The following is a 16,159-nucleotide window of genomic DNA, read 5'->3' as shown; positions in this document are numbered from 1 at the left end:
CTGATAAGAGGTCAATGAACTCTGGGGAACCGGCAAATTAACCATGGGATAAACTTGAAAATCTACTCACGATTTCCTTTTGCGTCGGGCGCCAAAATATTGGGAAAAATCTTTTATTTCTCCCTTCAATTCCCTCCGTTCCTTCCTTCCTTCAGGTCCCACGTTCGGGGCAAGGACTATGTCCCACACTCCCCTGTGTTCTCCGGTGAGAACACTCCCACGGAGGTTGAGATGGGAATTTGGGAGAGGTGGATGTGGCAGAGGTTACTCCGGAAAGCTCAGCATTGGGCTTGGTGTTCTTGGGGGCTCCCGGTGGCTTCAGTGGCTTCAATGCTTGGTGGTGATGATGGTGTTGCTGCTGGGGATTGGGCTGGTGGAGATGGGCGAGGTGATTGATGTTGCCTCCTCGGCGGTCAGTGGTGAAAGAGGCCGATTGGCGCTCTTTTTCTTATCAGCTGCTACTGATTTTTCTACCTCCTCTCCTCGTCGCTAGCGCCCTCGTCGCCTCAGCAGGGCAACACACTCCACAGTTTTAAATTTAAATATGTTGCGCTCGCAACATATTTACCACAACATGCGCACAAATTCTTACCCATATTCATTAAAATTGTATAGTAATATCTTAAACAACGGTGCAACTTGAATGTGAAACCTCAGAGTAATTCTATTTATCTGCTGTTATTGAAAAAAATGAGAAATTTTAATTGAATTCTTCTACTCCATTTGGCTTTGGTTGGTGTAAAAATTTCATACAAAGACATCAAAAGTCAGGAGTGAACATTTTGAAAATAGGATGAGGGAAAAGTGATAAAAGCGTCTTTCACTGTGAAACATTTTTCCCATTCGATTTACCACCTTAAAGATATTTAAACATTATATCTTTGTTTGGTTTCTTGAAGCCACACCAAGATAAATCCATCATGATAGAATACTGTCTCAGGGAGGGTGAGGAGTGAGATGTGTATATATATGTATATAAAAGTGTGTGGCACTCAAAAGAGATACCTTCGTGGAAAATCCGATTTCAACAGTCAAATATGATTACAAAATTTCTACCGGAAAATTATTCCTTCGAGAATTCGAGGAAATGCTGTCTCTGGATTCTTTCGCCGTCTGCCCTCGAGGATCAAATCAGCGTTCTGGTGAAAAACAATATTTCCATACCTACAACTTCGCATATCTTTCGACATTCCTCTTGAGTTCACCACAGCCTCCCCTGGGTTAAGTTGGGATGTTGGGAATGTTGGAGATAAATCATTGAGAATTCATGTTTTTTTCACAAATCATTTGCATAAAATAATAAAAATGAATCACCGCAATCTTTTTATATGATTAAAAAATGCAGAAAAATATTTAAGAATTCATTTCGAAAGCTTTTGTTACAAAGTTTTATGAAAATTAAGAAGGAGATTTCGCACAAAACAGTGAAGCTTGTGAAATACTCACCTGAGCATATAATATCCTTAATAATTGATTTTTTTAGAACATTTGTTTATATTTTTTGCAGTGATTTAAGCGACATATTGAGAATTTAGTTATTTTGATGTGAAAACACTCTAATATTGAATTTTAGTTTCTTGTAATACCTTTTTACTTGTATCACATAATGAGGGAGCAACAGTAAAGATATGATTTTTACGTTTAAAATATTTATTTCCCATTTTTTAAATTCTAAATTGTCATTGATACACTTATTTTTAGTCAAATAATGTGAAATTGGCATTTTTGAACCATTTTTTTTAGCATATTTCACGCTGTTTTCACACTTTAATAATATTCATCTATGCGATTTATTCGACACAATTCAAAGAATTTTTAGATAGAGCATTGCGGGAAAACATGAAAATTTTGTTGAAAAACATGTTCTTCCAGCACAATGTGCTTTACTTTTACATTGAACCAAAACGGAAAAAGTCACTAAAATTGAATTCAGAGATTAATATATTTTAGATATAGACTAGGAGTCGTATACATACAGGGTTTAATATTAAAAATGTCACCTTTTGCTTACTAAAATTTCTTTAGTTTGAAAGGTTACCTATACAGCAAATAAAAAGTGAGATTGTTAAGAATCTCACCCAATGCAGCTGAATTAGGAATCGCCAGGTTAATAAAAATGCTGCATAATAATGCAGTGGGGCACCACCGAACGGGGTGTAGCATTGAAGACTGATTTTTATTCCTAAACTTCTTGGACTATGACGATCAATTCTTTAATGGACAATCATCCCTATAGTATCTTGAAGTCATACAGGTTTCGGCCTCTAAAGTCTAAAATCTAATTAAAAATCGTAGTGTTCGGTGCTACCCTGTGTTCGTTGGTGCCCAAATTTGCCCTATGCAACCATGTGCTGTGTATAACGCATCGTTCATAATAAATCAGGTAAAGAAGGGATCGTCTGGGAGTTCACTAAATGAGATGAACCGTTATAATTTTCTTGAAAAGTTAACGAGAAAATTGATTCTGAAGGTGTAGATTAAAGCGTAGTTAGTAATTTTTAAAAATACATTTTTCTCTCGTGGAGGCGATCTAAAATGACGATGTGTAAAAGAATGCAAATAAGTTATATTTTGGTACCAACATTTCGTTAAAAAAATAATTCCAATTCGGAAAAATATGCTATAAAAGTCATTTGGGAGAATGAGGTGCAAGGTGGCACAAAATCAATATGAGAAAAGTGCTGGAAAAGAAGATTGAATACTTCCCAAGAGTATCGTGCAGACAGTGTCGTCTTCACTTGAGACCTACTTGAAAGTTTTACCAAGCAGAAACTTATAAAGTTATTAAACAACATATAACTGAATAAAGCTGTGAGTTGGGGGAGGAAATTGTTTTCAATAATATTTATTTTATCAAGTATTTCTCCATCCTTTCGACTTGAGATGGAAAGCATCCGTGGTAAAAAACCAAGTTCTTGAAGAACTTTGAGCTTTCATGATCGCATTCATAGATTTTTTGCTATTATTCACTTCATTTTTTTACTGCTCGAACTCCACGGAGAGAGCAGTATATATAATCCCTTGATTTTGAGTTATATATTTCGACTCCTTACCTCCCAAGGGGTCGTATTTTGTTAAAATTTTGGAAATCTGAAGTTTCAAGTTTTTTGGCGTCACGCTGTTTGTCCGTCTGTCCGTCCGGCTGTGGCCAGCTCTAGAGGCTAAACGGTTAGAGATAGCGACTTGGGCCCTAAGGAAGACCCTCCATAAGTCGACCCAAGGATCGTTAACATGCCCCTCATTTTCCCCCATCCCTCCCTTTCCCCACCAAAACCATATTTTTTGGTGTTGCTCGAAAACGCGCCGTGCGATTTTCTTCATTTTTGGATATGTTTTAGAGATAACCTAGGCGGATATTTCGTCCTTAGACCAAAATACCCTTGAATCATTCCTAATAACGGGTTTTCAAGGTCAAAAGTTAAAAAGACACTAGAGAGCGCATTTTACAACTGAATGGTATCGTATTTGGGCTCGTTGGAAATGTCTTGGAATTTCTATAGAACCAAACCGGTTCTAATCGGTTATGAACCGATAATGAAATGATTCATAGCCGATGACTAATTTTTATCTGAAAATCAATTCTATTACTTTTAAAACTATTCTGGGGATCTTTTGAGTGACGTATCGGTTCAAATCAGTTGAAAACCGGGAAATGATGCGAAAATACTTTTGAGGCATAGTATCTAAATCTCGGGTTCGAGCATTTCGCAAAGCCTAGGACATTTTGCCATCCTTTTTAAAAATAAAATGGGAGAGAACTGTCTTTTTACTTATTGTCGCCTAATTTAAATCTTATATTTTCCTACCTGTTCTGAGAATTGGGTACAGAGTATAACGATAAATATTCACATAATTACTGCGCTTGGTTTTTGATTTTGAAGCTCAAAGTGTCTCGGTTAAAATAAAAGACCGTTCAAGTTCTAAACTACAAACTAAACTTTTGACTTTTGGGATTTAGATTTAATCGGAATTTTGGCTAGTACCCCCCAGTCTCCATGATATAACCGAATCCATAGGTCATCAGACCTAAGGTTTATAAAAGAGGAATGACAATTCCAATTTCTTAAAAAGTGATATTTTAGTTATTAAAAAAATATTTGGGACGATCATATAGATATTAAGGATAATATATTTAACGTGTATTGAAAAATCTTTCTAATTGTTTGTGTCTTTGTCTTTACGCAAAAAAAGAACTAAACATATCCTAGCTTAGATTTTTGAATCGCTCTTCGGTTCTCTTTTTCTTTGAGACACAACGATTATGAATAGAAGTAATTAGTAGCTAAATAGAATATTTTTGTCTGGCTGATTTACACTTTTAATCTTATACTAGGATGACTTTAATGTGAAAGCAGAGAAATTTTTCTTGAGGTGCTTCCTTTACTCGTTTGAGAAATTTTATGAGGTAAACTATAAAATTTCACTGAATAAAAATACACTCGTAATCTATTTGTGTGTTTGCAGTAAAAATAATGGAGAAGCTAGAAAAAATACCTTTAGTCTCTTCCAACCATTTTTCCCACATGCTACACCCTTTCTCGATTCTTCTGACTTACCTCCCTTTCAACCACTCTTCCTAGCTTGAGGAGGACTTTTGTAGTGAAAACCCGTGTCTGTGTGTGTGCGAAGTAACTTCCGATTTCCTCCCTTTTCGGGTGAAAATTTATGGCCAATTCACGTGATGCTTCTTCCACTATATAATAGCTCCTCATGCTTTTCACCTTCTTCCCCTAAAACTTTCAACCTCCTGAAAATGATAGAACGAAAAACCTATACAACTTATGGAAGACACTGCAAGAGATGGTGGAAGAGATTTCAACGTTCTTGATTTTCTCTAAAAGTGTTAAGTTCATCGTTTGCTTTAGTACTAGAATATAAAGTTATGTTTGGTTGAATTCTGATGAAAGTCTTATTTTTGTTTAATTTTGTAAGATTCATATTTCGAGAAAACTAATGTTCATATTGTTATATTGCGATGAACTTTAAGTAATGGTTAGTGGTACCTTTGTTTGTTTCAACGAAAGTTTTAACTGACATTATTATTAGTTATTATTATTAGAAAATTATTAGTTGCTTTTCAGTATTTAGAAGAATAGACCAGAAGGGGAATTCTGTGATTTTCGTGGCATAGTGACGCGTGAGTTCGAAACCTGACAATGCCAATCGAGCTTTTTTTGTCATATCATATGAGTTCGAAAATGCAATTCATTCATTTTTTAATGAAATCCCTTTACTTGATGATTTTATGAAAATGCAGTACGTCTTGGTTGATTTGTTTAACAAAATTCATTGTCATTTGAATTGCCAGAAATCTCAAATATGTGACTTCTGACAATGCCACGTTAGCTGAAATGACAACGTCACCGCTACAGAATCACATTTTCGAAAAAGCTCTCCTAAGATTCGAACCCAATTTGTCATATGGCATTGCCAGAGCATTACAGAATTCCCCTCCAGACCTACTAAATTGAAATTACGTTAAAACCTCAATTTAGTAGATGATACGGTTTTAGTCGTTTTAGTATTTCAAAGTCATACTTCAATATATATAACAAAATTGCAATAATGAAATTACGACAAATGTTGACAATATTCTACAAGTTTTTACTGTCCAGTCCAATCTAATATTCCGTTTGCTGGGTGATTTTTATACTATCCGGCTAATAGAATTTTGTATGGTGTATGGTAAATTTTACCATCTTAGTTTTCTCGGTCTAATAACTATTTCAATCATTTCGACACTGAAGACTGAGATACTAAAACCATTAAGAACGCCCATCTGCAAGCACAGTGCTTGAAATCGAACGAAATATCAATAAGCAACGCTAATTGATAAATAATCAATTTTTAATTGAACCATACATTGGTATAAAAACTATCAGAATAAGACTATGATCTCGAAAATTTAATAATTTTAATAATTAACCAGCTCTTAAGTTGATAAATTTCACTAAAGTTCGAAAATTGAAATCAACTTGCGGCTTTTAAAAGGATTTATGAAATATAGAGTAGTCCCACAGGCCAATTAAATTGAAAATGCTATGGTATACACATGATGTTGGACAGAGTGAGTAATATTCTTGTTCGCCATATTTTCACTAATATCCGGACATTTCATACAGTAACCTGCTAAACCACCAAGAAGAATACAACAGGCACAGGATGCACTCAATTATTACCGAGGTGTCAATCAAGGGACCCAGGAGGATTTTCTAGCACAAGTCAATCAGGAAATGGAGCAAGTGAAGCAGGAACAACTTACCACCACTACAGTACCCTTCTCCATGGAAGATTTCAGTGAGTCAATCCAATCCATTTCTTCCCCCGATATTCACCTTCCGCTCCACTGGAGTTTCATCAACTAGATGAATTCATTTCCTTACGCATATTTTAAGAGGGATTCGCATGAGATGAATCACTTCTTGTCAGCCTCAATAGATTTTCAGATTGAGAATAAGGGAGAGAAATATAAATTGGCAAATAATTTATTTATTTGCACATGGGCAAAGTGATCTTGGGGATTATTATTTACAAGTTCGAATACTGTGAACACTGTGAAGATTGTTCTCATCATTTCTGTACGTCTTTCTACACAATGAAACATGTATGGCATCTATCCATAAGTCTTGCGAAGACATATTCATTGTAAGTCTATCAACGGGTAAACTTCACCGTAAGTTTATTAATTTTTAGTGTACCTTATTAAATTATAGGGGCACTCAATGGGTCAAGTGGTAGAGCACTCGCTCTATGATGCAAGTGTCCCGGGTTCGAATCCCCTTTAGGTCACCAGGAATTTTTCTGGAGTTAAAGGTGTTCGAATTTCGGATTGCATCCATTGAGCTTCACTGCACTTGATTCCACGGGGTGTAGGACTGATAACCTCATCCCTGTATATGAAGAAAAATAATAATGGATGTCCCGAACTCCCCTTGTTGGAAGGCCTAGTTCCTCTATGGAACGTTGTGCCACTATTATTATTATTATAGTATCAAATTATACTTATAACTATAGGTACTCACTGAGAGAAATCTGAAAAAGTTAAAATAACATTCCGGAAATATTAATTTTACCCTGCAGTATTGATCCAAAATCGGTGTAAATATTACCCTTTTTAGGTGTATTAGGGGTTAAAGGTACCCGTTTTCATGTTAATTTTATCCTTAATAAGGTGTAAAATTAACATTAAAAAATGTTGATATATTTTTACACCTAAAAAGTGTTAAAGTTCTGAGGAAAAAATGTTAATCGCACCCTCTTTTTTTCTCAGTGCTGTTGTAATACACTGAGAAAAAAGAGGGTGCGATTAACATTTTTTCCTCAGAAATTTAACACTTTTTAGGTGTAAAAATATATCAACATTTTTTAATGTTAATTTTACACCTTATTAAGGGTAAAATTAACATGAAAAAGGGTACCTTTAACCCATAATATGCCTAAAAAGTGTAATATTTACACCGATTTTGGATCAATACTGCAGGGTAAAATTAACATTTCCGGAATTTTATTTTACCTTTTTCGGATTTCTCTCAGTGTATTATTAGACGTTAATCGTGGTAATGGAAATTTACAGTCATCAAATTCAAATTTAAATTCTTTAGTGAATATTAAAAATAAAAGTAAAGAAATGAATTTTATCTCATCAGGACTCACGGTGTTGTACGATATATGGGTATAGGAAATTGACGGGATGTTGCAAACACAATATCAGTCAAAACATTTGAAGTACAAAAAATACGCACGGGGCAGTTTCAGACACATAGAGGGCGTTGTTACTAGTAGCCTGTCATTATTTATGGCATCTTCATAAGAAAAAACTTCACCTTGTGTCACAAAATGATTTAAAAAAACTGTTAATTAAAAATATTTGAAACATGATTGAAAAAACACATAAGTTTTTTTTGGTTTTCGGACTCATTTTCTGGAAAAATTGCAACGAGGCCTTAAGTAAAGACTGGCGACAAGTAATGCCGTAACACTACCACAAATTTGATTAGAATATTTAGTATCTTGTCATTTTCTTATTGATAAAAAATTCCAAGACATTTAAGTTTTTTAGACATTTAGAAGAGCGTTGAGAAAATTCCAACGCAAACATTATATGTTTTCATACAACTTTCTGAATATGTAAAAAAAACTTGGACCTAATATAAAAAACTAAAAAATAAATTGGATGTCTCAAATAACCCCATTTTTGTCTCAATCTGCCCCGCCCAAGGTCTGCTAGTAGCAAAGTATCATATTTTAGATTTCCCATTTTCTGAGAAATTTATTTATTTTACGGATCACAATATTCTCTTAAATAATGACAGAAATCACTGACCAAATGAGGTTTCTCAGTTTAATTTTTGTAGTTTTGAGACAACCTACAAAAAGAAAAAAGAATCTTAAGCATTCCACTCTCTCCTATGTTTTTCAGACATCGTCCTCATTTGTGTATAAAAGACAAAAGGGAGGAATCTACAGGAAATCACCAATCTCATGACGAAAATTCCTGATATAACTGGGAAAAAATTCCATTCCCGTATACCCGAGGGAGTGGAAAAAGCATTGGCATGGGAAAATGATGAATAATTTATGGGATTCGTGTGGAATTTTTCTCTGAAAAAAAAAAAATTCCCCAAAGTCGCGATCCAGCTTTTCTCTGTGCATTGTATTTTATTTTTGTTGGTGCATTATTTAAAATTGACTAAAAATTTATGATACCATCAAAGTTTTTAATGATTTTATCTTTCCTACCCGAATATTTTTTTTGTAACCATTGCTCCACAAAATACTGTCATATAAATTTTGGTATGTGTTACCCAAGAGAGATATAAAGCATCAAAAGTTGTACATTTTTCTACTACTCCTGTATACATTGATGCTGTATAGAATCCTAAAAAAAACTACAACTTTTAATTGACAAATTTCTAAAGTCCCACCCTAAAGCTTTCTTGTATTATCAATTCATCCACAGAGAGTGGTAGTTTATATTGATTTTATCAATTCTACATGAAATTTATAGCAAACTGCTGGTCATAAAATTGAAATACTTTATTGCAACTCACCTAAATGACAAATTACCAATAAATCAATCAAAAATTAGGATTGATTTACAATGTCGAAATAATTGAAATTTTCAATTAAATAACAATTTAACATGTATATTATGATGAAATATATTTACTTTATGATCATGTTACATTTTTTGATCAGTTATAGATTAAATCAACATAAATTGTGATATCGAGATTTTATAAAATAAAATTGCGGATTGTGGTATATGAGTTAGTATAGTCAAATTTATATTGTAAATTACAAGTAAGGGATATGTCCTCACCTCTATAAATCCCATAAAATAATAGCAATTGGTTACAGGTAATATTATTAAGAAACGAAAAAATAAATCATGTACGAAAATTTAAGTTACGAAATTTTCGAACTTTTGCGAACAAGGAAAAATTATTTTTACGGCTGCTATATTTTCGAAAATCTGAAAATAATTAAAAATTTGAATAAACATTGAAAATCTGACCATTACAAGCTTAAGTTTATTCTTTAGCTTCAATTTTTATACGTTTTTAAGAATCGTCTATACAAATCCGAGAATTAATTTCTATTTCTATTTCCTTTCGTTTTATGATGTAATCCATGAAATTGGGGAGAAAGAAATTAAATTGTGACCAAATGTGTTTGGTTTGCAATTGGAATTTCAAATGAATAGCTTTCTCATTTTCATCCTGCTATCATTCAACTTCATGGAAGGAATTTGTTGATTTTCCATCGTCGTCCATCACTCTCCTTAGTATTCTAAATAGTATTACATTAGACAATTTGTCATTTGAAACAGCAATTGTTGTAACTTACACTTAAATCAGCAGTACCTTATATAAACCGCGTATTTCCCCACTCATTTGAGAGAAACGTTATGACTTAAGGGCCCAGGAAATTACGATAATTGCTGTTTCACGCTACGAATTGTATAAGAAGAGCTTCATCTTCAGCCTCATCCTTATCTGCTAAGGCTTTCAAGCTATTTCGCAGACCCCAATATTTCTTGAACCATTTGCAATTTCTTGAACGATAATTTTTAGGGATGCATATTTGCGGTGGGTTTTATTTTTATACCAAATGCGATTGAAATATGCAAATAATTCCATTTGCATATTGAGATTTAAGTGAATTTCATCTGATTTTTCTCTTAATTCCAATCGAGTTGGGCTTTATCATATAGCTTGAAGGGAAAATCCTTTCTTTGACTTTTTTCTATTTATCTGAAGAATATTTTTCATCCCGCTGTTGAAGCCTCGGGGGATTTTTTGAGATTTGTGTTGAATATAATATTGGAAAATCGTTTTTGAAACAGCTTTCATACCATTAAAAGTGTCTCTATTTCCTCTGAGGATATTATGGAACTGGTAAAAAAAAACTTTATTTGAAAAGAGGTTGGGAAATTTTCAAAACCTTTTTGTATTGACAAGTCCACTTGACAGAAATGCCTTTGAGGTTTTCAACTTCATAAACTTAAACTTTGTTTTAAGTTTTCAACAACAATTTTATTTTCTTAAAAAGTTGCTCAATACAGGGGGTATTGTTCTTCACAAATTAGCTACTCTACTTACAATGGTGGAACAGCAAATTTTCACTTAAAAATTTTCAGAATAATTATGTTGTAATGATTAGAAAATTACGAAAAAATATAAATTTATTTATTTTAAATTTTAAAAACATCTATTAATGCGAATAATTATCACTTTTAATTTAATCGTACGAACTCGTCAGAGAGAACAATTGTCCAGGTTCAAAGTTTCAAAAGTTCTGGAAATGCTTTACACAAAGGCCTCTACACATTGTGAGAAATTTTCATCAAAAATTGCATTTTTGACAGCATTTTGACGTTTTCACTTATAGCAGTGTAGCCGATTTCCTTCAAAAAAGCATTTTTTGACGAAAACTGCTCCAAATGTTTAGAGGCCTTATGTTATTGGGGCAAGAATGAAGTGATTTAAAATGTTTCAGTGTTGTAGATATTTTTCACTGGATTTAACAGATTATAGGGTGAAAGGAACGTCTATTGACACTTTAAGAACTCGTGTCAGCACCTATACCCTACTCTGTACCATTTGGGACACGAAATTTGAACATCTCGGTTTACAGTAAAAGGTATAATATAGAAAAAACGTTATATTACTTTTATATTTTACTAGAGACATTAAATAATTTTCAACATTTTGGTAAAAGTGTCAATAGGGGTTCCCTGTCGAACAGGCGTTCCTCCGACCCTAAACACTGACAAGTAATTGTCGATAGTAGAAGGATGTGAGGCAAAAACGTGACCACTCGAAAATTTCAAAATTTAACTTCTGAGAAAAAAGATTCTGAGGATATAAATTTTAACTATGGAATTCTCTTATTAACCTTCTTAAAAGTCAACACTGTTAAGGAATTCGAGGAAGGAATATTGAAAATATAAGATATTGAAATTTTGAGTCGTGTTTTGAAAATATTTATATTTTAAATACAGTCATGATTCACAAACTCGATCGCGCGGTGGTATGAACAATATTTCGTAATTCTGTAACACCTTTCATGTGATATTGTGAAACTTTGCTTTACAAAAAAAATTTAAAAAAATACTAGCTCAATTGCCTCCATTTCTCCTTTTGCGACACATCCTTGTGACGCATTTTCTTTTCATCACATATCAACTTGACCTCTTTAACCTTTTATTATTATCCTCTAGAAGAACATTTTGAATTCAACTACTGTTAGAGTTTGAGGATCTTAGTCAGAGGTGTATTATATGGAGCAAATTTCGAACTAAACTTTGAATCGTTTTAAATCTGTCCAAACTGGTAAATATAAAAACGCTAATCGATATTACTAATCTGGAATCCAGACAAATAAATATCAATGGTATCATATCATATATACCTATCTAAACAAATATCAGATTTTTCAGCAGATTGGACGCACTCTTCGTCAAAAATTTCTTTTTTGAAGGAAAAATACCTGCAATGTTATAGACAGTAATGGCCTCTACACATTGGGAGCAATTTTTGTCAAAAATTGCTTTTTTGAAGGAAATTCCCTGCAGCCTTGAAGGAAGAAACGTCAAATTTTTGTCAAAAACGCAATTTTTGACGAAAATTGCTCCCAATGTGTAGACGCCTTAACGTCAAAATTCTGTCAAAATAAAATTTTTGACGAAAATTACTTCCAATGTTCAAAAGCCGTAAATAATAAAAGTTTGTATATATTCGAAAAGTTAGGATATCTTGCCACCTCTCAATGTATTTTAATAAAAAATTAAACCACTAATTTTATAAAAAAAATTTAGAGAAAAGTTGATATTTTTACGGTTAAAAATTTGTTTTCTCTAATTTAGCAAAAACCTTGATAACTATTCCACTTATAATTTGTCTCATATAATATTGATAGACAATTTTCTTGGATTAATCTGAAAAAATTTTCTCAACACAACAAAGTTTAATTTAAACAAATTTTCTATATGAAAGCATCAAAGTTTTATTGTTATAAGTTTAAGACTCTTCAGCAACAGGCTTGTCATTTAAGTTTTTTCACTGAAATATGCATTATCAATTTAAGTGAAAAAAGAATTATTACAATTTACAGAGGAGTATACCTATGTATTACCTGATTCTGTTAGATATTTCATCACAGAAATTGCAATTTGAGAAATATTGCCAAATATGTCACAATTTATGTGCCCCCTGAGAGCTTTTGCTGTCTCAAATCTGTGTATTTCATCCCTCCTTCTATATTTTCCTATTTATGAATTCATCCCTCAGTTTCTCTTCGTCATCCCTCTAAAATTCCCTCTATGGGTGGTATTTTGAATTATGTACCCCCTCCTTAGGGTGTCCTGTGTGAGCAAATTCCGTTGTTGCTATGAATGGGCCCCCGAGGAGATGGGCCCAAGAACGGTCGCAGGGAGGCACATCAGGAGATTCCAGCTGAGAGTTTTGCCTTGGTATTATGTAAATTCCGGATGTAATCAAAATGTGACGCTCACTGTCTGTCGCGCGCCGAGACGGAGAGGCTCTCTGAATGCACAACCCTTAATGTGGAATGTTGCAAACTGACAAGTTATCATGATGATATATGTCACCTTAAGGTGAAATCTGTACACGAGGAATTCATGATATTGCACTGCAGACCCCCACAGAAGGCGTAAGGGATGATTCTCCGTTGACAATGAGACTACATTATCACATGGTGATGAATCTCTGCGCAATGCTGCTCAACATTATTGTTCTGTTGTGTCATGCTAGTGGTACCCATGTACATTTAGAGGCAACATTTGGAAAGGTAAAAGCATCATCATTAATGCAAAATGGGAGCATCTTTATGATCATCCACCTTGTTTCCACTTGTTTCACCACGATGACTTATGACACTACAACCAAAAGCCACTCACAGAAAAGCTTCAGCTTAATGAAAAGCTTCCATAGTATGGGATGGAATTTTGTAATATTAGCTACTTTAATTAATAATATACATATTTGAAATAACAATTTATCCTAACCAACTTTAACCAGTAGGTGTTGTTTATAATGCAAGGGAAATTCTCAGAAAATTCAAACTCGTATGCTATATATCTTTAATTTGGTTGTTTAATTGAATAAGTAAAGTAACAGTCTAAAATCAACATATTTATATGCATAAAGAACATTATTTACATTTAAAAGTTTAAACATTTCTCTGCAATCTTCAATTTTAAATTCTGAACCTGGACCACATATATCGTTGGTTGGATTAGAAACTGTGCTAACTGCATTCTAATTTTTCCAGATGAAAATTATCTGGAAACCATTTCTAATATTAAATGTTTTTTTTCCAGGATATTTGTATGATGTCAGAACAAAAATATGCGGAAAAAATATGCTTACACCTCACCATCTGAAATGTCTTTATGGTGATTAAATACCCGGGCAGGTGTCTAGAGCACGTTTCAATTTGAGCACATAAATAAGCCAAACAGCACGATGGCAAGTGAGTGACAAAAAGTTCACGGTGAACGTCACAGTGCATGAAAGTTTGATGGAGGTGCTTGGTTGATGAGGCTCCCAAAATGATGGTAAAATAGTCCTTGTGAATAGAAATATATCCTTTCACCTCGAAATGCTATTTATTTCGGATGTTGTTTGTTATTTTCAAAATATATTTTGGTACTATCCTCAAATGCAAAAGATAAATAGAGCGATTTTGTCAATTTGATAGAACTATAGACATAATAGGATATAGGAAACCGCATGGAGAGATCCCCAGATGTGAACTTCCGGCTTTTTCGAGCATGTCTAAAGGTGAAACAATGGCGACAATTTATGAGGTTTTGGGGAGGAAGGACGATTGTTAGTGTTGATCAAATAGGGAAAGTTGTTCACTGTTTATTTATGGACAAAAGTTTCTCATATGTTTTCCCTCTTATACTCACGTCCAATACGCAATTTGCACCGCAACCAACACTTAACAACAATTCTGTGAGTCATAGAAGTGAGCTATAAGGAGTAATTAGAGAAATTTCATAATTTATTATCTATTTCGTACAATAATATTTTACACGGGAATCTCCATCCACTATGGCTGCAACATCATGTAGTGTTCTCATGTTAGATGTTACGGCAACATTCCAGTGGATTGACTGAAGATGGTGAGTGTCTGGCGAATGAGAATTAATCCTAGAATTGTGAAGCTCGCCACATGGGTATTTGAAGTACTTCGAACTAAAAGGTTCCAAATAGAGAAAGTTTGCTGTTAGCAGAGTTGTTCAGCCATTGAGACAAATATTCCAGAATAGAGTTAACCACAATTATTCTTCCTTGCACCAAAGTGTGAATATCTAAGCTCTGTAAACCACATGTTTACTAATTGAGAAAATAATTCTAGGAAACTTCCACAAATGCCATAGTAAACATAAATGACCTACTTTAGGGAAACCTCAGTAAATAATAATGTTTGTAAGAGTTTAACAATCTAATTTTATCGATGGTTCCATTCCATGCTATTGACAATTTGTCATGTGAGCCGTGTTACTTAAACTCCGCATGGTGAAAAGAATTTATTCGATTTTTGTGTACAGCTATCACTATAGAGCTAAAGATAAACGGTAGAAGATACCGACTTGGCGTCTTCGTGGAATCTTCTCATAAGCCGATCGTTTCATGATCAGTGTATATTAATTTTTGTTCCCTACTTCTCTTTTTCTATAAAAATCTTTTCTCAGGATGTCTGAAAAATACCTTTTGCTATTTTGTTTCAATTTCGCATTTATAATATTTTAAAATTGAATGACTTTCAATGAAATCAGAATGAGATTCAAAGACTTTGAATCATTCCTAATTTTTTATGTTAAAGTTAAAGGGTAAAGATCGCTATAGAGCTTACTTTGAATAAAATACCTGGAAAGTCTGAAACGATTCCTTTGGGAATATGTTTTGTCACGAATTTACTGCACTGAGAAAAAAAGAGGATGCGATTAACATTTTTTCCTCATAATTTTAACATTTTTTAGGTGTAAAAATATATCAACATTTTTAATGTTAATTTTACACCTTTTTAAGGGTAAAATTAACATGAAAAAGGGTAATTTTAACCCCCAATACACCTAAAAAGGGTAATATTTACACCGATTTTGGATCAATACTGCAGGGTAAAATTAACATTTCCGGAATGTTATTTTAACTTTTTCGGATTTCTCTCAGTGTGTAAACGTTCTATAACTAGATTTTTTGTTACTTTTTGATTTTTGAAAATTAAATAGATTTGAATCATATTCCTAATATTTCTCACTAAACTGTAATCACGGATTTTATTCAAGCCAGCAAGGGGTATAGGGGAAAGTGCCCATGCCTTGCACGGTCCCAATCTTCATAATGACTAAATTTTTCCTATATTTTTCAATAAAAGTGACCCATCGCACTTAGGGGAAGGTTTTGAACCTTCGTACTAAAAAAGGAATCCAAGATTTAAGATTTTTTACTGAATGCCATACAAACCGAATCAATTATATCACTATGTCAAAAAAATCTCTCACTTATTGGGTTCATAATTCTGCCTCACAAAATTCCTGGAAGTCCTTGGATTTTCCTCTACAGGAAAATGAAAATGTAGTAGCATTTTTTACGAATGTATCCGGTACTGGAATGCTTCGTAC

The 16,159-nt window shown here is 33.5% G+C and overlaps 1 protein-coding gene across 2 annotated transcripts in view; it reads right to left on the bottom strand.

The window, feature by feature from the left end:
• Nucleotides 1–14,510: 14,510 nt before the first annotated feature.
• LOC129803688 (uncharacterized) overlaps nt 14,511–16,159 on the bottom strand; it is a 32,601-nt gene continuing 30,952 nt past the window's right edge. For both annotated transcript variants that reach the window (XM_055850445.1, XM_055850437.1), the window contains exon 7: nt 14,511–14,729. In XM_055850445.1, coding sequence (XP_055706420.1) covers nt 14,623–14,729 — 107 coding nt within the window. In that variant the 3' untranslated portion in view covers nt 14,511–14,622. The remainder of the gene's footprint in view (nt 14,730–16,159) is intronic.

The sequence above is a fragment of the Phlebotomus papatasi genome, chromosome 1 (genome assembly GCF_024763615.1).
Source record: "Phlebotomus papatasi isolate M1 chromosome 1, Ppap_2.1, whole genome shotgun sequence".
Lineage (NCBI taxonomy): Eukaryota > Metazoa > Arthropoda > Insecta > Diptera > Psychodidae > Phlebotomus > Phlebotomus papatasi.
The sequence above is the reverse complement of the archived record's forward strand: the minus strand, read 5'-3'. Positions and strand labels throughout refer to the sequence as shown.